Below are 25188 nucleotides of genomic sequence, written 5' to 3' on the forward strand. Positions count from 1 at the left end.
ATAGCTGGCCACGGAATTATTTTAACCACCTGAGTATTTGTTTTTCAACTTTAATGAAAAGGGAGACAGTTATGATACAGTTGAATGATGTCAGTTACATTAACATACATCAGCGATGTTGCAGTGTCAACTGCTGGTGAACATCATGCTATCAATGGATCGAAATTAAATATGAACATTTCCACTTAAATTATAACATGGAACACACAGATGATGGGGCAATATCTTGTATCACGTTGAACATATTTTTGGCAGAATGAATGGAAACTATGTATTGTTATCAAAGACCACTGAAGGGAAACTGGGAAAAGTTACCCCACAAGTAATGATAATTCAAGCTTTCATATTAAAAGTTGTGTATTTGATGCCCAATAGTCTGCATAAGCAAAGAGTGAAACGTGTTATCTCAGTCCCTCAACAAAATACCATGATGTAATACCGTATTATAATCTTGGTGTGTGAAGCTATGATGGAAAATATTCAACAATCAAAATGACCTGGTCAGAATGACTTCAGTTTACAAAGACATACAGATACATATATACATGCACACCAACACAGGATTTGAATATATGAAACTAAATTTGAAAAATATAAACTTTGGTATCAGAAGCAGAAAATAATATGACTGCTAACAAGATACTTGACTGACTACTTGCAAACCTGGGCTTGTAAAAAACCTGAAAAAAGTTCACATCTTTAAATAAAGTCTATAATTTACAATCTTATAAATATCTTGACCAAGGTTGGACTGTAAAAGGGCAATGTCATGTATTTGTGGACCAGCTCCATTTCTACTGTTACCTCTGTGCTCTTTTTAAAGGAAATTTGCATATATGCAAATAGCAGTAGATGAGAGTACAGTGAGGAAATTGAAACTAATTGAGTGAGGTATACACATTACGAACCTGAACTGTGTTAAGTTTATAATTCTAACTCAGTATTGACCCTTTGAGTGCTGTAAATTTTCCCGCCAAAATTTTTGTGCACAAATTTACCCATTTTTTATAAATATCATCTAATTTTCTTGACAATTTCGGACCAAATCGACCTTGCTTTTCATTGGCTACAGTTTTTAATCAAAACTTGGAAAAAATTCTGAAAAATATTGCGTGGGCTACATTTTATAAAGCAGACAAAATTGACTTTGGCACTCAAACGGTTAATGTCTGGTATTTTCATGTACATAGTTTCATGTATACACTCTCTGCAGCATATGTGACAGAAGTGTATGAGAGTTATCACATTGCATAAGCTTTATTTGATACCTAGTCTGAAAATATTGAAAGGGTGTGGCTACAGTGTAGTTTCACTGGAAAATTTTATGGTATAGGGATTCAACTGTCCCTGATTTCATCTCCTATATCTACCCAAAATTTAGTCAAATCACTTCTCAGTGAAACGTTATTGGGGTTAACCTAATTGACATAAAGGAATGACAGAGAGGTTATGCAAACTTACACTGTATGTCAAACTGCAAGAATTTACAGTTGATTCTTGAGCTATCACAGATAATGGTGTATCTTTCTTCTCTGTAAACTTGGCAAGAAATGAGCTTGGGCCCCATCAAGAAGGAAAATAATTCAAAAGTTTAAATCTTATTAATTTTCTCCATTAAGAAGCACTACGATTGCAGTTAAATCAATCCAAGGTAAAGTGACTGAAAGAGTTGTTTATCAACTTTTACAAATCTTCAACTTAATGCAAATACATGCCATTGCAATTACAGGGCTTGAAATTAACTTTTTACCTTGGTAGTCCACTTGGGCTACCATTTTCTTAAGTTGGTAGTCCAGTGACAATGGCTGGTAGCCAATTTATATTTTACTTTGGTGTTATTGTTTTTCATAAACCAGACAAGCAAAAGCAATTTTTTAAGATTCTGCCCATGAAGTGAATTTTCTAGTCATTTGGCGTGAATACTTGCACACCTAATACCAAAAGGAAACAGGTATAAAGGATCCCCCCCCCCAAAAAAATGTTCCTGGTCAGCAAAAGTGACGCGGCGACGCGGTTTTCTTTTTTTTTCTCTTTTTTCCTTTTTTTTTAATTCTTAACTATGCTGGTTTGACACTATTGGTAGTCCGTGTGGGCTACCATTTCATGGATTTTGGTAGCCCAGGGCAAAAGTTGGTAGTCTGTGGACGCGGGACTACCGCTAATTTCGAGCCCTGAATTATAATATACAATTGACTTTTGACTTTTCAATGGAACATCCACTATGGCAGATTATCATTTTGAAGAGAGATTTATGTAAGTCAGGAAATGTAATTTTAATGACAGAATATCTTTTTCAAGCGTGTAATGTGCTTCAAGTGCAAACAGCAATAAATGTATTATAATTCTATGAATATTCGCTAATGACTTACTTATGCAAGACACTATATGTGAAATAAAATAAGACTCACAGAGGTTTACTGAATCAAGGATGTATCTACTTTCATTTTCTTTCCACTGGACATTCATCGACAAAAACACATGGCTTTATAAATTATACAATATTACTTGTTTTTAATGCCATGTGATATTTCATTTGTGTCATTCACATTACTATGTTGACATGTTGATTGACATAGAGCACGCGAAGTTCAAAAATCAGGGCAAGAATTTATTTTTAACCATACTGCAGAATAATGGGTCCATGCATAAAGCTGCAGTACAATTCAGCATCACCTTTGAGGGTCGTTCGAATTTGTTCACAATGAACAACACCCTCAGAATAGCACTATTTTGTACTTTTGGAATTATGTGACCAATCTATTAAAGCGTAGTTTCTTCAGACTTTCTGAAGAAAACGTTGATGATTAGTAATTATTATCACACAATTATTACCCCAGACCAGAGCCATATTTTTTCGACTCTTTGCATTTATTGTGGTATTGTGATGCTATAGATTTAATGACAATGCTGAGAAATTGGTCGGAATCGGTCAATGTCCGAAGTCCAGGTCACAGTCTCCTGATACCTGTTCACTCGGGGTTATGATTGACCGGCGGCGTGCGAGTCAGGATGACCTGTCATGCATACAGTCTGCATGCACGTCTCTGCAAATATGTATATGTACAATGCAATTATAGTTATCGCATAGCAACACCTATTTTCGAAATCACGCCAGACGACGGGGTTTTGGGGTGGAGAAAGTGTGCTGATTTGAGTAACAGGCGTCTACAACTTCTTGTTTTGAAACTGACATTTTTGAAAGCGGCACACCCACGTAGAAAAATCTCCGATCGCATGCGGTGTTTGCAAAAACATTGGAGTTGTCGCCTTTGCACGGAACATGTGCTGATGTGATGGTAATCACGAAACACAACATTACAAAACTTTATCCAACAAAGTAATATTATCAGCTTTGGCAAGACTCATTACTTACAAATATACAGGTAATGTTCCGATCAGTAAAAATAAGTTGATCGCTGAAACCTGTCGGTGGCTCTCACCATTCACAAACTGTCGTTCCAACACCGCACCGGTAACCGGCGACTCTGTGACATGAATATCGGTCAAAGGTTGGATGGGGTGGCGCGATCGAGATCATCATGTTCACCCCCTGCGAAGGGTTCAAAGGTCACAAGCATATGAAAGGCGTGGCACTGTTGTGCTGCACTCTAGAGGCAGTTGTTGTGAAAACTTTTGGCAAAGACACTGATAAGAGTAAATACACACCACAAGAGTGCGACAAGAATCGAGTGCCTTACTCCCTCTACAAATCAGTTGTATTGATAGGTCAGACTTCATGCTATCGTATGCAAAGGCAAAATCAGGTAAGGTGAAATCAGCAGAAATATTTTTTTCTATAAAAGATGCTTTTAAAATCGCAAACTAGATTGTGTAGAAAAAAATAACGTTGCACTCAGATGTTCTTGTAAGTTGACCTTGCACTCAGGTAGTGATCGCTTCGCTGTGCTACATCCCACATTGTCTGCTGGTCTGCGATAAAAGTATTTTTATGGTTAGGCCTAATGATATTGTTCGGCAGATTGTAAAAGCCAGTACTTTCTGAACCAAGCGCATGATAGAATTTACAAAATGCAGCAGCCATGCATGTTAAATCAAACACACCACCTTTACGTAATAAGCCGTAATATGTATGCTTCCTTTTTTAACCTGAAGAGTTACGTAACGATATAGTGAAAAATGGCTTCTGCGACTAAATTTAACATGTTTTCGTTCAAAGTGCTCTTGACAGTCGAAATCAATTTTTGTGCCTTCTCACCAGATGCTGTGACATTTCCGACCACGGCTGATCTACAACTTTTTATGCATAATTTTATGCTATTACTTATACCTGGAGTTAATTTATCACGCGTCCATGCGACTCCACGTTAACACGGAATCCCGTCAGTCGGCGTTATGTAATAACACGTCATGCTAATTATCAGAATAGTAGACACGGATTGTCACGTGACTCACGATGTTAATAACACCTCCAAACATGCAAGCGCAGCGCATCTTAAAAATTGCTCTTATAAGTTGTAATTATTTGTGGAAAATCGAGTGTTTGAGCTTTTTCGTGTTTAATCAGGCGAGTACGATCATTCTAGCTTCTTCTGACCATATCATTTGCTCAGGATGGACGACTCGGAAATGTACCAAAAGGCACAATTATGTGTAGCATGCAATTACCAATACACGTATTGACTATTGTTGACTTTTATTGACTATCATTTTTGACAATGGGGGTAGCACACAGAAAGAAACACGATGCATGTGAGATGGGACCGGTCTTTACGTTATCGTGTTACTATTACGGTCTTTTTTGTGCGGTCCTCCCTCAACGAAAAAAGAGATACGATAACATAAAAGACCGACCTATCTCTACATCGGATTTTAATCACAATGAAAGTAACGAAGAAGGCATAAGAGAAAGAAAACGTTTTTTTTTTTTATTCTTTTTGAATCGTACATGGAATAGAACCCAAAAACAAAACACTTGAATGTTCTATTATGATTAAGTCCAGTTATAATGTTCTGTCGCACCAATTTATTTTTTCTTTAGAAAATGTATGTTATATTCACTGAATATTCAGAAATGTGTATTACATGCCAGTGTATATTGAACCTCAGTGTTTAAAAGTTGAGTTAGAACACGTGCTGCGCCTCAGAGAAAGATATTCGGACTCTCAACATTTCCCTAAGTTTTGCTGATCTGATGCTTGCGGGCGCTAATTTAATTTTTAAGGACTAAGTCATAGTCAGTGAACTTTAACCCTTTATCAGCCACATACATTAGCTATGTTCAAAGATGGGAAATACATATTCTTATAACACCTCAGGAGTGATTAACTATTCCCCATATATGTGCAGAGTTATTGTCATGCCCTTTTGTAATATATGTTGTAAAGTCCCCAAATATGTAAATATATGCAAATATGTGAAAATATTCATGCAAATTATTCAATATGGCCACCATTTTTACCTTAATTTTTTGAAAAAGACACATTTTTACATATTTTCTACATGTAATTTCAATCAAAAGTGATCTATGATAAAATCTATGCACATAATGAAATAACTTGGAGAAAATTTGAGAGGAAAATATTAAATAATGTAAAAGTTATAGGTAATTTTTGAACCATACAAAAGCAGGGCAAAAGTAGATGTCAAGCAGTCTTGGCCAACTGTGACATGTTTTTGACGAGTTTGCTTTTTTCTGTGACATAGTGCCCCTTTTGAATAATTTATCATATAAATGTTCACAATAGTTGTATTTTGTTTTACATTCTGTCCTTTTAATATGCACTTTTAATTATTGTACGAAAATTACGGTATATACGCAAATTTGCTTCGCACAATCTGATTAATAGGTTGGGATGCAGTCGCCCTTTCGAGAGTATCTCTTTGCCAAAGAGTATAGGTTTTGTTTGTTTAGGGAAATACTTATATGACATAAAAATTTAAGCACAGTTATGTCAACTCACAAACCTTATACATCCACAAACATTTGTACATACACATGCATACATATATACATACACAGACTATGGTAAACATTTTATAAAAGGAGAAAGTTAAGTTTATTGCACCACTCTGGTAAACATGGAAGTGGAAACATCACACTTCTCTATGCTCATTCAAAAAAAGATAGAATATATTATAATATTTCTTTGTTTTCCTCATGAATAATGTATTTGTTTTCCTTAGAAAAGATTTAAAAATATTAAATGTGTACAATAATTCATTGTCAAAAATTGGCATGACTGTGTCCTTATTTCTAACATGCATGTACATGCAAACACAATTTGACAATGAACTTACACTCATTTTGCTGCAGTTGTAAAACTTGAAATTGGCTGAAAGTCTCATATCCGAGAACTGCTTCGAAATCCCTGAGGTGAAATATCGTTCACCAGTATAGGTGCAAATTGGAACATACGATCGTGTTTCAATGTTGAAATTCAATAAAATGTAAATGAGATGCCAATTGAGAAATAAACTCAATGTAAATAAGACTTTGGAACTTACACATCAATATTCATATCTGGAATTTAAAGACTCCTCTGTGCAATCTTGACATAACTATTTGCATGTTGAACTAGCAAATGTTTAACACATATAAGGATGACCAGCGAACAACTATAAAATATAGATCTTGTTGAAATTATGACCTTTACACATGTATGACAGCTGGATTCAGTGTTATTACATTATCAAATCAACATTAAAACATATTTCACTGCTTACACTATGATTTGTTTTGTCAGTTATGGGCTTGCAGATGACCTATGACCTTACATCAGAAGAGTTGTACAGTAAATTTTGAACTACATCAAAACATATTTCACTGCTTTCAAAACAATAATTTGTATTGTCAGTTGGACTTGCAGATCAACTATGACCTTAAATCAGAAGCGTTGTATAATTAATTTTGAATTCCACATTAAAACATATTTCACTGCTTTCAAACTGTAATTTGTATTGTCAGTTGGACTTGCAGATCAACTATGACCTTACATCAGAAGAGTTGTATAATTAATTTCGAATTCCACATTAAAACATATTTCACTGCTTTCAAACTGTAATTTGTATTGTCAGTTGGACTTGCAGATCAACTATGACCTTACATCTGGAGAGTTATACAATCAATTTTGAATTCCACATCAAAACATATTACAAAGAACTCCAGATCATGTCAATCATCCATATCACATTTGAACATACCAGTATCATTATACATAACTGTGTACTAATATAATTATGAAACTTTACCCCAAATTTAATTATCTTTATAATTTATTTACATATTTAAATGATGCTCCCGAAAACAATTTCTTTCAGCTGTGAGGCAAAGATGTATATTGCACACAGTGCACATAGTTCGACATTTCATTTCTCTGCCCTGTAAAGCATAGCAGTGTCTACAGTTTCTTCTTATATTTCCATTAACTGGCAAATGCATTTCATTATTATTATTATTTACATTATTATTGGTGTTTAGTCTTGGTAATATGGGATTCTCTGAATATTTGTCAAGGCCCGCAAGCTGTCTTATCAGTTCTTCCCTAAATTCGAGTTGGCTATAACCCTGGGGTCTCCTCAATTCATCATATTCTGGAACTCCTCCCGAAACTGTCGAAATAATATAAAAGAATTTACGACAGCTATGTCAATGAAATGAAAGAATAATTTTTTCCACCATTTTGTAGATTTATGCGCAACTGTATACGTGCCTGTCAGCTGATTTGATAAATGAACACCTCTCATGTACTTATTATAGTCTCTTATCGCAACTGGCTGGTTCACTTCAATTCTCTGAAACATTCCCTCCCTTGATTTTGTACGTCTCTGTACTGTGGTATGTTCAGATGCAGTATGGATGGTTGACATGATACACACAGCCCTATTGTCTTTCCATTGCAAAGTAAGCATATTGTTTTCATCCCTGTACCATCGCATTGATCCCCTTTCTGCAGTCCTTTCCCACCTGACATCCTTCATACAAGCTGGAAAACCCCGTCCATTTTTTGTTATTGTCCCACACGCAAGAACACCCCGTTCCTTCAAATCATGCAATAACACTGGGGAAGTATAAAAATTGTCAAAATAAACATGGTAACCATTATTATACAAATCCCTACAAAGACCCATAACTACATCATATCCCAACCCATTCCTTGATGTGTTTGTTCCCCTCTTCCCTAAACAAATATCAAATTCAAAGGTATAACCTGTTGCAGCATCTGCAAGTACCCATAACTTAATTCCAAATCTCTTTGGTTTATCCCTCATAAATTGCCTCATAGGGACCCCACCTTTTGCAGCCACTGTACGTTCATCCACAGACACATTTTGCCCTGGCTGAAAATATTGTTTACAAATTTGTTTCATATGTATGTACAGTTCCTCAACTTTAGAAAGTCTGTTCTCCATATCTTCATGATCTGGGTGACTGGTTTTTAAGAAAGCCATGAGAGCTTTAAATCGTTGGCGAGATGGTATAAAGGATCTTGCCCAGCAGCCGCTGTATAAAGACTGTACACTCCAATAAGAGTCATAGTTTGGTAGCCTTACCAGACCCATAAAAATCAGCAACCCGATGAACTTGTACAACTCATCTGGCGTAAGTTCACTCCAACTGCCATCAGCTTCTCCATAGTTTGGGTTTGTGATGACATTGTGATGGCCATATAAATTTGTATATTCACATATACGGCCAATCACCTCCACGGTGAAGAAAAGCATAAAAAAATCGAGTGCTCGAGTCATTGTGTGCACTCCCCGTCTGGTCAGCCGTCGTAAGTTGACCCCAACAGACTCTGGACGGAATCTAAATGCATTTGGGGCTGGGCCACCATCATCTGGCTGATTGTATCCAAAGTGAACCCTAGAAATTGAAATAAACGAGAAATAAATGAAACATGTTGCCTGCAGCAACTTACAAATAAGTGAATACATAACATTTTCCCTTACATCAACCACAAATCTGAATGGTGAACACGTACGTAATTCAGAACTACGCCGTTACAGTATGTACACAAGTTCGAACACTTCCGAGTTTGCCATCCCACACAAGTTCAGTGCGTACGTATGTTTTAGAATTCATCTGCGACCAACCATGCAAGGTTTTGCCATAACTATCAGGATTCAGCTGCACAAACTAAATGAGACCAATTCATTGTCAGACAAGACAGTTATTCTTTCCAACCTACAAACTAAGAAATACGATCTCAATATAATGGGGTCAACATAACCTTGGTCAACATGTTGCGTGTGCCGCATTTGTTTACATCACGCATGGCTTTCAATGCCGTGGCGGTAGCACAGCGGATAACATAGATCGACTTGAAAATACTGACTGCATTCCAAACATAACTCTTAACATTGAAATAGTAATTTAATTATTACATTGACATCGATTGTAAACAAAGTGACAGACAACATTTCACCTCTAAAAACGTGTGCGTACTGAAGTTGATAAAACAAAATGGCGTTCGGTTTCTCCGGAGACCCAACCTTGCAAAAGTTCCATACCATTACTAGCGTTGAAAACAACAGAACGTTGACTAAAACTACAAAAAAAAAATATTACTTTGATATACATTACAGGTGTACGTCTTTAGAATTTGACATTTGTTGTTTTTACTCAGTCTCCATCGATAAATTTAGCATATGTCCGTTGTTGTGTTGTCTGGGATTTGAAAATTACGGTTGAATTTGCGCGCGTAAATCTGTTGAACCACAAAATTACTGTAACTCACCTGATTCGACCATTTGGTGTCAAAACATCTTCAGTTTCCGAGTCAGACGACTCACTTGTAGAGGTATAGTCACTCGTACTGCTCATTATCAGATATCATGTCTCAGGAAAGTCAATTCTGTGCCTGCCACAAATTACGGTACGGCAAATACCGGTTAAGAGATGCCTGCACTGAGATGTGTGACCTAAGGGGAGAACCATTTGATTTCTGAGGGGGGTATGGAGGAAGTGGGTATGGGAGCAATTTTTTTTCCTGTCAGAGTGACAGCAATATTTTTTCTACTGTCAGACCTGCATCATTTTTTTTTCAAATGGAGTAGCAGTGCAATTTTTTTTATTAGTCATCAAGTTTGTAATGAGTTGTATATATAAGGGAGCCTTCATTATTTACGGCCTGAAACTCCGAAATTTCGAGTGACCTCCCCCTTCGCCAACCATGATGAATTTGAGTAACCTCCCTCTCTAACTCTGAAATTTTGACTGACCCCACACTTGGAAAAGTTAAATATCAATACATGTAATTGTAAAATTTACAAAATACAGCAACAGTAGGCCTAAAGACCTTTCAAATCCTGATGTACCCTCCTAGACTATCATCAGTTATCTCATGATGGTTCAAAAAAGGTGAACATATCAAAATGAAATTCAAAGTCACAATAAAATAAAGATATAAAAGATCACGCAGTATCTTACCATATAGTTAGCTGTGGAAACGCAGCTATCTGTCGGCGGGGTAGCGGGGCGGATCGCCATGCAGGTCAAAGGTCAACCCCGCCACGGATATCCCCGCCAACAGATAGCTGCGTGTTTCCACAGCTAACCATATAGTATGGATTGATATTATGACAGGGTTTTCACTAGGATATCTGACGGGGCAGCATTTGAAAGCACAGGGGGAGTACTTTCGAGAGGCTTAGGGGAAAGTTGCTGCGAAAACGAGCCCTGCCACTCCTTGACGTGTTCTGCTGACCACTCCAATGACCAAGCTACCCGAGTGGCAGAGGCTACGGATTCGCAGCAAAGGGGAAAGTATCACAGGGGCTTCCCTATCTTGCATGGAAATTTTTAAGATATTGATGTGTGCAACGGTGCAGTCTGGTGCAATCTGAGAGTTTTTTTTTTAAATTTTTTTACTGGGTGAAACTGTTAGAATACCCCAAGGGGGAGAGCACGAGAGGGGGGTTCCCCCTCTCGTATTGGAAATTTGAGAAATTGATGTGTTTAATGGTGCAATCTGGGATGAGTTTCAGTTTATTTTGCACTCGGTAAAACTGCTTGTAAATGACATTGAACACTGATATTTTTTACCTTTTTTGCAAGATCAGTGTTGAGTCACAATATTCAACAACCAAACAATGACAATACAATGTGTGAAAAAACAGTTCTGTTTGCCAGAGACTGAAGACAAATGAATATACAGGAACGGAAAATCTGTGACCTTCTTGTGTCATTTCTCCAGCTGCAAGCTTCTAATGAAAAGCCTGAATAAAGTATGTTTGCGATCCGGTGTGTGGTGTCATATTATCATTAAAAGGCATCGATGTAAGTTCTCAGGGAAGATGCTATCTTTTGTGGTCAGAGAAACAAGGCTCACACATTGTATTTCATTGTTTGTTGTTCCTCAATTTTTCATTGTCAAGGTACATCTTTCTAACATATTATATTGAGAAAATAATATATTGGTTTTAACACTAGTTTATTGACTCCTGTCTTGTGTTTTAAATTTAAACATAAGAATTGCTTGTGGTAAAAACATTTGCGCCGCCTATGGCGGCGCGCCGGCAAAGAATACATGAGAATAAGGTTTCAAAATTTTGCTAATTTCTGGTGCATTGTGACAATTCTTTTTCTCTTCCGTCTGTTATGACAATTTTTTTTTCTCAAACCATGACAGGATCAATTTTTTTTCCTTCTATCTCACCTGGCGACAATTTTTTTTCTCAAAATCCTCCATACCCCCCAGAAATCAAATGGTTCTCCCCTAAGAAAATGGCGGGAAAACTTCGGATTGTTTCGGCTAATCATCATGATCATTGGGAAAACAGTGATATCATTTTACGAATATTGCCAAATAGGGTGATATCCCTTCCATATATGGCAAAAATAGGCCGAAGGCATAGCTTATACAGCTACGATAGAAGGAAGCTACAGCTACGATAGAAGAAAGCTACAGTCCACAGTCCATCCATGCAGTCCATCGATCATATATGATCGATGTGTGAGGGCGCTGCCGTTATTAATGTTCCTCCTTGATTGAACACGGGGATGACGGCCTTTTCGAATTCCAAATATCGAAAACGTTTGGTAATTTGTTTCTGTAGTAAAACAAATTGCACTGTGATCCCTGATTTTTATTCTTTATTTGAATTAGAATACTTGAAAGTTTCCCTAAGGAAAGTTTACGCAAAAGTGTTAGCATTTCAGTTTCGAGCCAAAATTTATTTACTCTCGCAACACATGATCTTGCCCGAATCCTCGGGGGATCGTTCCAGTTTCACATTCCCAAATGTTCCTCGTAAAAAGATTACAGAATCTGAGCTTCTGACAGTTAAAGTGTTTACATGTGTAAATATTATTGATAAACCCCTCGAAAATGAAGACAAAATGAAGACCATAGGTCTAGGATGGGTGGTAAATAAATATTCAGGTAACAACATGCTTGGGCAAATAACGTTTTGAAGCCATGCCAAAAATGTTCATATAAAAAGCGGCCAAAAAACTGTTTTGGGAAAAGTACACATGGATGGTATGAAAAGTCTAAAAACAATCTGAAATACTGGAAGTGAAATAAACCCTGACTGCTACCCTACCCAAGATCTCACTGCCCATCCCTTAAAGTTCATCTTTTGAGGCAAAGCCCGGAGGCGAAGTCACCGAAGGTTTGTGGATCTCCCACGACTGCTATAGGCAAGCCGCCAAATGATCGATATCGGTAAGGATGGTCCTAAAATGAAAAAAAAAGTGTGCAAAGGGAAAATAATGTTACAGCGCCCCTGTTTTATGCAAAATAATCATCCCCACCTCGGTCGACTGGGTTGTACATCCCTGCTATGCTATACAAAATTTAAAAAAACCTGTCAAATCTTCAAATCTTGGGAGCACAAAAATGCACATGTCGACATTTGACCACCCTTGGTCGGATCTATCCTTAACTTGGCCTCGGCTTAAGTGGGTCGGCCAACTTTACGGAAATGCGATAAGAAAACAAATTAAAAATTATTCACTATAACGAAAAAACCCAGTTAATTTAATGAATGTATTCATACTTTATTGATAAAACTATCGTGGTATATTGGAAATCAGCGAAACTTTACATGGCCTCGTTACGACCCCCACCCCAAATAGTGAATGACTCATCCCTTAGAAAAAGAAGTTATGAAACAACTCCTGAGAGTGCATTGACCTTGTCATCACTGGTCTGATACGCTCGTTTCATTGGCTGTCATCTTAACTGAGAAGGCGGGGCTCGAAAGTTAGCCAATCAAACCCATTCAAGCGTGCGATATTTTAGAAATTTCTGCGGGGAGTCAGAAACGTACTGAAACTGCCAGCGTTGTCCGATATATATTCATGATTGAAGCAATTTTGTCGCAGATGAATTGACATTACAGGTATGGAAATTTAAATTATTGTATAAGATGGTCTCCAAATGAATACTTTCATTTTTATGCTCCGACTAAATAACCTGTAGTGTAGGCAGTGACCGTGCCGTAAACCGGGGTCGCTCGGCGGTGAGCACAGTGACGTCACTCACTGTGAACTTATTTACAGTATATAGTATGCGTTTATTTGTTATCGCGTAAACATCCTCATTTTAAAATAATTTACGTGGAAAGTTATTAGTACTTATTTGTGTTGTTTTTGTTGGATTGAACCCCGTCTCGAAAAGAATTATCACCCTCTCTGCACGGCCAAATGTTTCATTCATGATTTTTATGTAAATAGGCACTGAAAAAGTTGAGTCTATTCTGAACGGCGCGGTACGTAGCGTGGGAGTGCGATACACAATAACTTGTAGGTATTAATTGTGTGAACATGTAGTCTTGTCCGCGAAGACTAAAACTGATCTGTCTTGGCATTCAGTTCACCAATCGAGAGTTTTAGTCGCCAAAATGGTTTCGAACGAAGATATGGAGAGTTACAGCAGTATGAAGAAATTCCCTTCGTGCCATTGTTAATATTTTCTGTCACTACAATATCAGGACACTGAAGTTCATAAATCCATAGATAGTAGATGGGAGAAAGATTCAATTCAATTTTTTCAATTCAATTCAATTCAATAGAACTTTATTTATCCCAAACACGGGCAATTGAAATACAACATCAAAAATATATAAAAAATAATTTACAAAATGGTAGGGACTCAGGACTATATATAAAAAAAACAGTTTAGGAATTATTGATTGATCTTGCTTTGCTCAGAACCGCACCGAAGTGTAGCAAACATAACTCTTATAAGTTACAAATTTGTCTTGCAGATATATGTTGATGTCAAAATGGCGGTATTTGCACAGATAGCTGAATTTTACGATTGGATGATGGATGAAGGAGGTGAGAATGAACTTCACAAAACACCTGCCCATACAATTTACAAATTACCATGTCTGATCGATGACCCATAGCTTTAACATTACGAGTTCTGTCTCAGTGCTTGTCTTAAACCATTCGAATGATTCGTTCACCTATAACATGTCTGATTTTGTCCGCAAGAATTCTTCATATACTTCCAAAGATAGCAATGCACGGAACACTGAACAGGAGGCTATCCAGAGGACCCTCCATGCATTTCATTTGATCAAAAATTGTTTCGGATATACATGTACATCTTTGTTTCACTTTTATTTTACAAGTACTAGTGATTGTGCTGCGAAAGGTCAATTTTCTGACATTGCTCAAATCTAAGAGGGAAGGGTAAAAATAACTCATCAAGTGAAAATTTGTAAAACCAATATTTCTGTCGGTGTCAGGTTAGTCAATAAAATCATTTTCAAGTCCTTCTTTCTTTTTCTCCTCTGCAGATCCAAGGGTTGAAACATGGCTTTTGATGAAATCACCCTTGCCATCAGCACTTATTGTGATAGGGTATTTGTTCACCGTATGGCTTTCGCCAAAATACATGGCAAACAGAGAGGCATTCAAACTCAAACCAGTACTGGTCGTGTACAACTTTGCTCTGGTGATTCTATCATTTTACATGTTTTACGAAGTAAGTGCTGTAAATCTGAATGTGTTATTTTGCATCAGTACTCCACCCTATTAAAACATGAATTTCTGAGGATGAAACAGTTGGATGATGTACATGTAACTTCCATTTGTAGACAGCACTTGAAGGTTCTTGAGATTGTCACTTAAAATAAGATTTTGCAACAACACCTTTTCAAAAATTGAGCTCACATAAATTTTAAAAGCTGTAAAATTTTGTAAATTGCCCTTGTTCAATTTACTTGTCTTTCTCTGGCTTGAATCAACAGTTTTCATGGTGATGGTAATGGTCACCAAGTATATTTGAATGGCAATATGAATTTAATTTATGCTTTGTGGAATCTGATGTGATATGAATAATAAATTTGTCAATGTATTGTCAATCATAATGAATTACAATTTTCACAGGCTGATGTTGTGTGTCAATTTGTTTTTTCAGTTTTTGGTGACGTCAACTCTAGCCGGATATTCCTACAGGTGTCAGCCAGTAGATTATTCCAACAGTCCTCTAGCACTCAGGGTAATATGCCACATTTTGATAAAAAACAGTGTCTTTTGCTGATCAAATCACCAAGATATGGAGCTATTGCAGCAACTGCTGTTGGATATTGCTGATGCATCTGAATATACTGTCGTCATCTCATTCTTATTCAAGGAGTGCCAATTGTATAAGAGCCATATAATCCTTAATTATGTATAGACGATTTTGTATTGAAACAAACACAAATTCTGCTGGCACTGACTGGGTGGCATTTGCAACAGTCAAACCCGTAATTTGAACAGATCACGGTACAAACAAAACCACATGCACAAACGCGCATGGAAGTATGTGTGTTTCTGCAAGCATTGGTACAAATGGGTTTGTTTGTACCACCGCCATCTCTTTGGCGTACTTGGTCTGTGGAACAAAGCGCATCCTTCTTTATTCAGGAGTAGAACCATTGGATAACTTCAACTCTAAATTATGATGTTGCACTAGCATTATTATATGTCTTTGCACTTATCAACACTGCTGCATTTCAATTTTACCGGGATTATGGAATGTAATTAATTTACCAACGGCATTACATTTTACTTGTACGGAAGTATTACTTTACTTTTCATACTTTTAACCGTATCTGTTAAAATGTTGTAGGATATAACCGCAGTTGGACTTAAAACTCTATTTTCTCTCATTGTCTTTTAGATGGCAGCTGTATGTTGGTGGTTCTTTTTCTCCAAAATCATTGAACTTTTAGACACACTCTTCTTCATTTTGCGAAAAAAGAACAACCAGGTCACGTTCCTTCATGTATATCACCACAGTACAATGATCGTCAACTGGTGGCTTGGAGTCAAGTACATTGCAGGTGGTCAATGTAAGTTAATATCGAATTTTATATTTTATGATGAGACCAAAACCAAGGATTCAGAGACCTTGCCACTGATTGACTCTGTGTTTGGTTTGTTTAAAATGAACTGAATCATGACTTTGCCATTTTAAAAGCTGTTACTCCATTGCCAGTTCTGAAACTTAAATTTGGAATGTATTCTATTTGTTTGTAACAAGAGGATTTTACTCATTCTTGGGGCATGTTCAGTGTATAGACTTTCAACTCAATGAAATAAATGTGCACATTAAAACATGTCATATCATGAACGCCCTCCAGCCAAAGTAACTCACACATCATTTGACTAGAACTACAAACCAGCGGATTTAAATGAAGATTCATATTGTTTGACAGTGTTCATGCAATATGTTAAGGAATATTATCAACATCCAAGTTGTTGTTCAAGGTTGTAAAAAATTATTCTTAGTTGATTATTACACACGTACAGTAGAATAAGGATGTTGAAAAGATAAAATTGTATAATTCTAATGTTAATTTTCAACTGAAAACATGTTCAGGGTCTTGTTGTTTACCTTTATTTAGTCTTTCATATTTTAATGACCAACTATTCCTTTATGCCATCATCAGCATTTTTCCTGGCCATGGTGAATTCCTTCATCCATACTGTGATGTATACGTACTATGGACTGGCAGCATTTGGGCCACACATGCAGAAATATCTATGGTGGAAAAAATACATGACACAACTCCAACTTGTAAGTATGATAATTTTCAAATTGATAATGTACAATGTGTCCCATCCCAATAGTATGTTGTTGAAACTTCGAAGTACATGCAAGGTGCAAAATCATTGCTTTTACCAACTTTTTAGACTGAATAATTTTATGTGGAACTGCAGTAATAGTTCTGTTATGATCTCATATGATTCAATCGACAGTTGGAAACCTTATAAGGTTGAGCAGCTTTAAGAAATCAAAACAATAGTATTTACAGTATATTATATTGAGAATTGAGTCATAATTCTTCACCTTTGTCAAAAATATTCAAATTTGTCATTTTATTTGTGTCTGACATGTTTCTGTTTTTCAAAATGGTAGATTGTTTCTCTATCCAGTGCTTTTTTCGCTTTTACAGTTAACGTGTTCTGGTTGTTACTAAGTTAGTGAAATCAATACCGTCTTGTTTACAATTTGTTTATAGCCTTATCTCCTTGAGGCAAAATGAGACATTTTGCCATTTTCCCCTCTTTAATCTCAATAGTGAGATAGATGATGTGGTCTGTTTACAATTGTTGTTTACAACCTTGTAACTAGGTGAGGTCACAGGTTACCTGAGTCACAGGCGTGTAATTCCTTTACAGCTGACCTTTCGTTGACAGCCTTTCGTTGACACTTTTAAAAAGTGATCATAAATAAACGTGCAGTGCATGCCAGTGTCAAATGAAAGTATGTCGCAGTCTGTCTATACCCTGTGTGTAATGAGCTATTCTACTAGAGGTGAAGGATTCAAATTCTGTAGGTACTACAAATGCCATACTTTTGAGCAGCAAGTTATGATGAACTGAAGGGGTCATTCTCTGAAAAAAACTTAACATGAAAATTTCTGTCGTTTCCATTGGAAAAAGTCAATATCCTTTTATTTCATAAAACATGTGCAACTTGACCCTACTTTCCGTCACATTATTCTGTATAGCTGAAAACAATCAGTGGAAATTTCACAAAAATGCTATCTCCTCTCTCAAACGTGCATAATTTTCCAAATCATTTAAATTGAGAATTTAGAAGAATGGTGTGCTTAAAGTAGGTTTTCAAAAATTTTACAACTTCCAGTAGTCTATGAATTTGTCTACACATGGGGGACATGTTAGACTTCACTGAAGAATGTCTGAGGATACAAATCGTAATGAAATATGGGAAATCTATAATGTGTGAATGTGAACCCTGTATACAATTTTTAGCTCCCTGTATACAATTTTTAGCTCCCATTTGCCATACAAATATGGCAACTGGTGTGAAAAAGTCTGTATGTGTGGGTAATATGTCTGTCTGTCTGTCTGTCCAATGCAAAAACTTAAACACCGCTGCACATGTTACACTGGTATGGAGATAAGAATGGACAGTGAAATTGATCTAAATGTTGTCACACTTGTGTAATTGGTTTGTAAAGTTGTTCCAAAACTTGCCTCAGAAGTTGCACTGACTTGTTATCACTACGGTGAAAATCGAAGAGCTTTTATGGGCCCATAATAAACACACACAAGGGAGTACACTTTGAAGTGCACTTCACATACACAGACTCATATTACAATCCTTATATGCTGCTTTGCGTTACATTGTATCACAGCCAAGTCAGAGTCTAGTTGTCATTAGACTCTTGTTTCCTTTACATTGTAGAAGTTCTTTGGCAAAAAAATCAGAATTTACAGGAAAAGAGGTGTACATAAGCCAGAAGTAATAAATGAGAAAGTTGTCGAAATGTACGGGGATAGAAAGTCAGGAAATCTTTACCCTACACACACAGACACTAATCAATGTCTCCTTTATTGCTTTATAATCAACAATTACAGCAGAAGCCTACTGTGAAACAACACTATCATCCGTCTTTAGTTTGCCGCAACTCAACTAAAGTTACTTATCCTGTAGTAAATTTTGAAACAACTTTACAAACCAATTACACAAGTGTGATAACATTTAGATCAATTTCACTGTCCATTCTTATCTGCATACGACAGTAAGTTGATTTTCAGATATATTGATCCCATATGTGCTGTAGATATGGCATTGTTTGAATAAACATGTCAGAATTGTAAATATGTAAATGAGGTAGAAAAACTGTGAAAATGGTCAAAATCCAGCACTCAAGAACAACTTATTCGATCATTGTCATACTTGACACACATATAGACCACACTCATTTAGCCTTGTAGATTTTATGCAAGTATAGGCTGTTCTATTTTAAATGAATTTCTTCCTCAATTTTTGCCATTTTTGTCAAAAATCTTGTTCAGTAAAACAAGTAATCCGATTACTTTAAAATTTGGTTTAAATATTCAAAGCCATGACCATACCAGGATTTATTGAACTTATGGCAAAATTTGCATATTTTTGGGGGGCAATTTTTGCCATTTTTGGTCAAACATCTTTTTTTTGAAACTGTTTATCCCAATACTTTCAAGTTAGTTGTGCATGGTCCTAGGGGTTGCCTGAAGATGACTTGGTGAACTGACGGTGAAATTTGCATAATTGTATTTTCTATCTTCACTTTCGCTGTAATACTGTTGTAGATCTAATACTGTAACTCATAATCTGTTTATTACAACCTCCAAATAAATTAAACAACTACAATCTACCCAGAGCCAAGTTGTGGTATCATAACCTTATATCTTAGATTTGTTATTTATATGTGTTAATAAAATTTTATGCATTAAACATATAAGTGTACCAAGATATTGAAAATTTTTTATCCCTTTTTAGCTCACATTTGGTATATATTTATACCATATCAAAGAGAGCTTAAATGGTCAGTCAGCGGCGTCTGTATGCCTAGTTGTATGTATGTCTGTTCACATCGAAAACTCAAAAACCACAGCACCTACCATCCTAGTAATTATGTGTACAGGTGTACTAAGCGGTTGAGATGTGAATTTTTTCAAATAAACATGTTAGTGTCAAAGGTACAAAAATGAGGTAAAAAAAAGGGGAAAATCCTGCAAATTGCTACAAAGAGGTTTCTTTAGGTGGACTGAGTTAGGTGTATTTAAATTGTGGTGATCGTTGCATATTTGTATTGTGAAGGGAATTTGTTAGTTTAGTGTTACCGCTTGAAAAGGGAGTTTATGAGTTTCAAACAATCCAACTTTATTAGAAAAGCTGTTTTTTTTTATTTCCACAGATGCAGTTCTTTGCTGTCATGATCCACACTGGTATCAATCTTGCCACTGACTGCTCTTTCCCCCAAGGATTCAACATAGCTGTGGTGTTGTATGCGCTCTCTATGATTCTCCTCTTTGGAAACTTTTACAGAACATCTTACGGACAATCAAAAAGGAAAAAGAAGCAGTACGGGGAAGTGGACCAAAATGGAATTATGGAGAATGGAAATTTATTACTAAAGGAAGAATAGAAATGAACAAACTGACTTTCAGTCAAATTTTGTTTTTTCTGTCAAGAAATCTATGAAAAGTTGTTGCTCCCAAAGAATTGTGTGTAACTCGATTGGAAAGTGTGTGAAATTTACTCATCAATTTTATATGGTTGGGCATTTTTGATATAAATCTTTCTGAAGAGAAACTGAAATATAGAATGAAATACAAGAATCATTTACATAAAATCCGCGTGCTTGATTAGTTTATATTTCATATACAGAAGTATGATTATGAAAATTGAAGTCCCAGACTGGAATATTGATTTCCTACCTGAAGATGTAGAAAGTTCATGACAAGTTCCTATACAAAGAAAAAATCAGTACTGTTTTTAAGTTCCTGAATTTATACACATGTATTTTTCACTTTGTTTGATGCTGCAGAAAGCCATATATAGAGGGGCACTTGACTTCCCCTCGTTCAAGTTACTGCTGCAAAAAATATCTATAATCCTGTTTTATCAAAATTTTTCATCCAACATAATTGACTTTGTGAGTATTGGGAAATAGGTAGTTGAGTTACATCAGAATTGTGGCATTCATGTGTTATTTTTGATTCTATGTCAACATAGGCTTTAACTGTAATTGTGCTATGACGCTCGCTATTACACATCGACTAAAGCAATAGTGCAATAAGTATGTTGAAAATATGTGCCTTCAATTTGTTAGAAGCTCAATTCAGCCAGTGTTATGGTATTCTGTATTAAAGTTTGACAGAGGACATCAAACTGGCAAAGCCCCTTAACTTTAAGACCTTCATATGCAAATCAAAATTAAGTGAATCCTGTTGTAAGTAGCAATGGTTCTATTACCATGGTAACATGTGTCTCCAGTGTAGCTCAATTTCAAACATAACCCCTCTAGCAGAACTCCATTTTCTATAACAAAGTTTGACCTGTAGAGATCATAAATAGTATTTTTTTGAAATCATATAGAGAGTTTTTAGCTCCCATAGCCATATGTATATATGGCAATGGAAGCTATTCTTATAGGCTAGGAAAATGTATGTATGTCTGTATGTCTGTATGTCTGTATGTCTGTATGTCTGTCCGTCAACATCAAAAACTCCAAAACCGCTGTACATTTCATTTTGATATTTGGTGTGTACATGGATGATGGGCTGTAGATGAGATTTTGTTCAAATGAAGTTGTCATTGCCAAAAATATGCAAATTAAGTGAAAAAATGTAAAAACAGTCAAAATTGAAAAAACTCAATAACCACTGAGCAGATTACATGAAAAATTAGCATGTAAGTACTTTGGGCTGACATGAAATGATTGTGCGCATCTTGGGTCAGTATCTTGGACTTGCTATTTTTCATGAATTTTTTTGTAATTTTCTCCCATTTTTGGTCAAAAAATCTCCTGCTCTGAAACCACAAGTCCGATTGATTTGAAACTTGGTATGGAAGTGCATAGGAGTGACCTTTCCCAAATTTGGGCAAATCGTGGTGAAATTTGCATATTTTAGTTTACACGTCCATAGACTCCCATGTATAAGGCAGATCTCCATAGACTCCCATGTATAAGGCCACAAAAAATAAAAATTTAGTTTCTCATCGTATTCATATTGCAAAAAGGATGCAGTGACACAATTTTTAGTCCCCACGGATGAAGTCAAGTGAGCTTATAGATTGGGTCATGTCCGTCTGTTCGTCCATCCGTGAGTCCATCCGTTCACGCAGATATCTCGGATATTTTGACAAAATGTCATGTGACCTTGATGACCTTTGATCTCAAATATACATATTTGTCCATAACTCAGTAACCACAAGTGCTACCACCCTTCATATATGGTATGATGGGACAGCTTATGACGCCACAAATTGTACCTCATTAATTATGCACATATCTAATTTTGAGCGAGCCAATAGAGCTAGAGGTCTGATTTTTGGTATATAGGGATAACTTAGCAAAACAATTTTTTTGACAAAATGTCACGTGACCTCGGTGACCTTTGACCTCAAATATACATATTTGTCCCTAACTCAGTAACCACAAGTGCTACAGCCTTCATGTATGGTATGATGGGACACCTTATGACGCCACATATTGTACCTCATTAATTATGCGCATATCTAATTTTGAGCGAGCCAATAGAGCTAGAGGTCTGATTTTTGGTATATAGGGATAACTTAGCAAAACAATTTTTTTGACAAAATGTCACGTGACCTCGGTGACCTTTGACCTCAAATATACATATTTGTCCATAACTCAGTAACCACAACTGCTACAGCCTTCATGTATGGTATGATGGGACAGCTTATGACGCCACATATTGTACCTCATTAATTATGCGCATATCCAATTTTGAGCGAGCCAATAGAGCTAGAGGTCTGATTTTTGGTATATAGGGATAACTTAGCAATACAATTTTTTTGACAAAATGTCACGTGACCTCAGTGACCTTTGACCTCAAATATACATATTTGTCCATAACTCAGTAACCACAAGTGCTACAGCCTTCATGTATGGTATGATGGGACACCTTATGACGCCACATATTGTACCTCATTAATTATGTGCATATCTAATTTTGAGCGAGCCAATAGAGCTAGAGGTCTGATTTTTGGTATATAGGGATAACTTAGCAAAACAATTTTTTTGACAAAATGTCACGTGACCTCGGTGACCTTTGACCTCAAATGTACATATTTTTCCATAACTCGGTAACCACAAGTGCTACACCCTTCATGTTTGGTATGATTGGACACCTTATGACGCCACATACTGTACCTCAATAATTATGTGCATATCTCATTCTGAGCGAGCCAATAGAGCTGGATGTCTGATTTTTGGTATATAGGGATAACTATAGGAGAGAATTTTTTGACCAAATGTCATGTGATCTCGATGACCTTTTACCTAAAATATATGTTTATGTCAATAAATAAGTAACCACAAGTGCTATGTCCTTTGTATTTAGTAGGATGGGAGACCTTATGACAACACACGCTTTACCTCATTAATTATGTACACATCTAATTCTGGGCAAGCGAATAGAGCTAGAGATCTGATTTTTTGGCATATAGGGATTAATTAGCAATATAATTTTTTTTTTCAAAATGTCATGTGACCTCGATGACCTTTGACCTTGATTATACATATATATGCATATTCAGTAACCACAAGTTCTATACCCTGCAATTTTGATAGGATATTAGACCTTAAGATGTCACATCTTGTACTTCATTTATAATGCGCATATGTATTTCTTGGCTGGCCAATACTGCTAGAGGTCTGATCTTTTTTCCCGATTTAGAACTATAACTTAGACATGCCTCATGTGTTTCAAATTGGGAACAATGACATAGACCTATGTGCCCATAGATCTCAACATATACACTCCAGTGATACTTCTTAATGACCACATTTTCCTGCCCCATCAAGACTAATACTCCTATTACAAGTGGGGACTATGTCATTGTAAATGACTTGTTGAGTTAATGGTTGTATCACGGTATTCGATATATCTAATTCTGTATTTTTTCCATTTTATATTCTGAATAATTACATTAAACATATTTCACTGTCTCCAGTACATTTCATTTCAGTATTTTCACTTCATGCACTTTATCCCTTTCACACATGTTCAAATATCTGACCAGAGAACAAACACTAAATAGTCCAGGATGGGAGCTACAGTGTCATTGACGCTATTTTTTGTAAATGTTGTCAGTATTTTTCGGAGTGAAGTTGTTTCTAGGTTCACCAATAATTTAACTCACTATTCTCTCATAAATTACAGTGCAAAGGCATGATATTTGTTATTTTTTCTGTAGTATTTCACGTGTGCAATCTGATGTGGTTTTGTGACGTGATTATTTGTGATAAATAGATCAGCAAATGGGCAGAAGCTTTTCAGAGCCTTCTGTCAAATGTCAGGTGCCAATACACAACATAATGACCTGCATGGTTGAAGTGAGGCCTTTGAATTTGTAAGAAATTTTTTATTCAAGCTTGAATTCATGAAATTTTCCATCAATCAATTTTGTATTGTACCTTTGTACATATTGCCGTGCCTTCACTTTGACAATAAATCACTGATATTATGAAACGTTATTTTTGCAACAGGTGAGATTTTTTCTGCATCTCATACATCAACCATGATGCAGTGGTGTGTTTCTCCGTGTCATCCCTTTGATTGTAATAAGACTTTCAGTTAATCTCAGACAGTACTTGCTGAACATGGGTGAATATAATTTCTTTGCATTTAAGTATCCTAAGTTACTGGTCTTTCAGGATGACTGTTTACACTTGTATGTTCTTCACACATATTTTCTTCTAAAGTACACACAGAATATGTTGGTAAGCTAGATATTAAAGTTGCCGACTTTAATCATTGGTCAGAACACAGGGTGCCAGTTTATGACCTCTTTGTAGGCAGACACACACAACCTGGACCGCTCACACAAGTCACGTGCACTGCATTAAATAATGGTGTGACATTTAAACTTGACAGACTCAACACAAGGCATTTAAAATAATTTTGCCGGTAAGTACAAGAAACTGTCGTATAGACGATATACCAAAATAAGAGATCTTTTTTTATGGGTCTATGAAAATCTAGGGTCTGGAAAATACACTAAGTCCTGGCTCCAGGGATATCATGAAGATGTGTTGCTATGGTTATTGAAAACGTTGACCGCTGTTGTAGCTAAAGAAGCTGAAAACTGAAACGCTGAATTCTCTTGACCTTCGATGTTCAGGACGCTTAGCTGATAGAAACCCCACCGCCTCGTTTCCATCTTCATGAGCTATTTTGGGAATGTCACGTGCCCAAGGGATTCTCCCATATTCCATTTTATATTGACACGA

At 36.3% G+C, this 25188-nt stretch overlaps 3 protein-coding genes across 6 annotated transcripts in view; 1 reads left to right on the forward strand and 2 right to left on the reverse strand.

Moving 5' to 3' along the window:
- Nucleotides 1–4341, reverse strand: part of LOC139138621 (very long chain fatty acid elongase 7-like) — a 22570-nt gene extending 18229 nt beyond the window's left edge. The window contains exon 1 of one of the 2 annotated variants that reach the window (XM_070707076.1): nucleotides 4289–4341. The gene's annotated coding sequence lies outside the window, so the exon portion shown is untranslated. Of the gene's footprint in view, nucleotides 1–3373; nucleotides 3529–4288 lie in introns of those variants that run through there. The other variant, XM_070707075.1, reaches the window with a different exon arrangement.
- Nucleotides 3504–24432, forward strand: LOC139138620 (very long chain fatty acid elongase 4-like). Of its 3 annotated transcripts, none has more exons than XM_070707072.1 (7): nucleotides 3504–3764; nucleotides 14176–14248; nucleotides 14716–14903; nucleotides 15339–15419; nucleotides 16086–16257; nucleotides 16858–16985; nucleotides 20122–24432. In XM_070707072.1, the coding sequence occupies exons 1-7, from the start codon at nucleotides 3540–3542 to the stop codon at nucleotides 20350–20352; spliced, it is 1098 nt and encodes a 365-aa protein (XP_070563173.1). In that variant the 5' UTR covers nucleotides 3504–3539; the 3' UTR covers nucleotides 20353–24432. The 3 variants fall into 3 exon arrangements, with proteins under 3 accessions (XP_070563173.1, XP_070563174.1, XP_070563175.1); XM_070707073.1 differs by lacking the exon at nucleotides 3504–3764 and adding an exon at nucleotides 13167–13308; XM_070707074.1 differs by lacking the exon at nucleotides 3504–3764 and adding an exon at nucleotides 13688–13711.
- Nucleotides 5990–9872, reverse strand: LOC139138619 (piggyBac transposable element-derived protein 4-like). The gene is made up of 2 exons (XM_070707071.1): nucleotides 9699–9872; nucleotides 5990–8824 (listed from the first exon to the last, which is right to left on the reverse strand). The coding sequence occupies exons 1-2, from the start codon at nucleotides 9782–9784 to the stop codon at nucleotides 7537–7539; spliced, it is 1374 nt and encodes a 457-aa protein (XP_070563172.1). The 5' UTR covers nucleotides 9785–9872; the 3' UTR covers nucleotides 5990–7536.
- Nucleotides 24433–25188: the final 756 nt, after the last annotated feature.

The sequence above is a fragment of the Ptychodera flava genome, chromosome 8 (assembly GCF_041260155.1).
Source record: "Ptychodera flava strain L36383 chromosome 8, AS_Pfla_20210202, whole genome shotgun sequence".
In the NCBI taxonomy this organism is placed as follows: domain Eukaryota; kingdom Metazoa; phylum Hemichordata; class Enteropneusta; family Ptychoderidae; genus Ptychodera; species Ptychodera flava.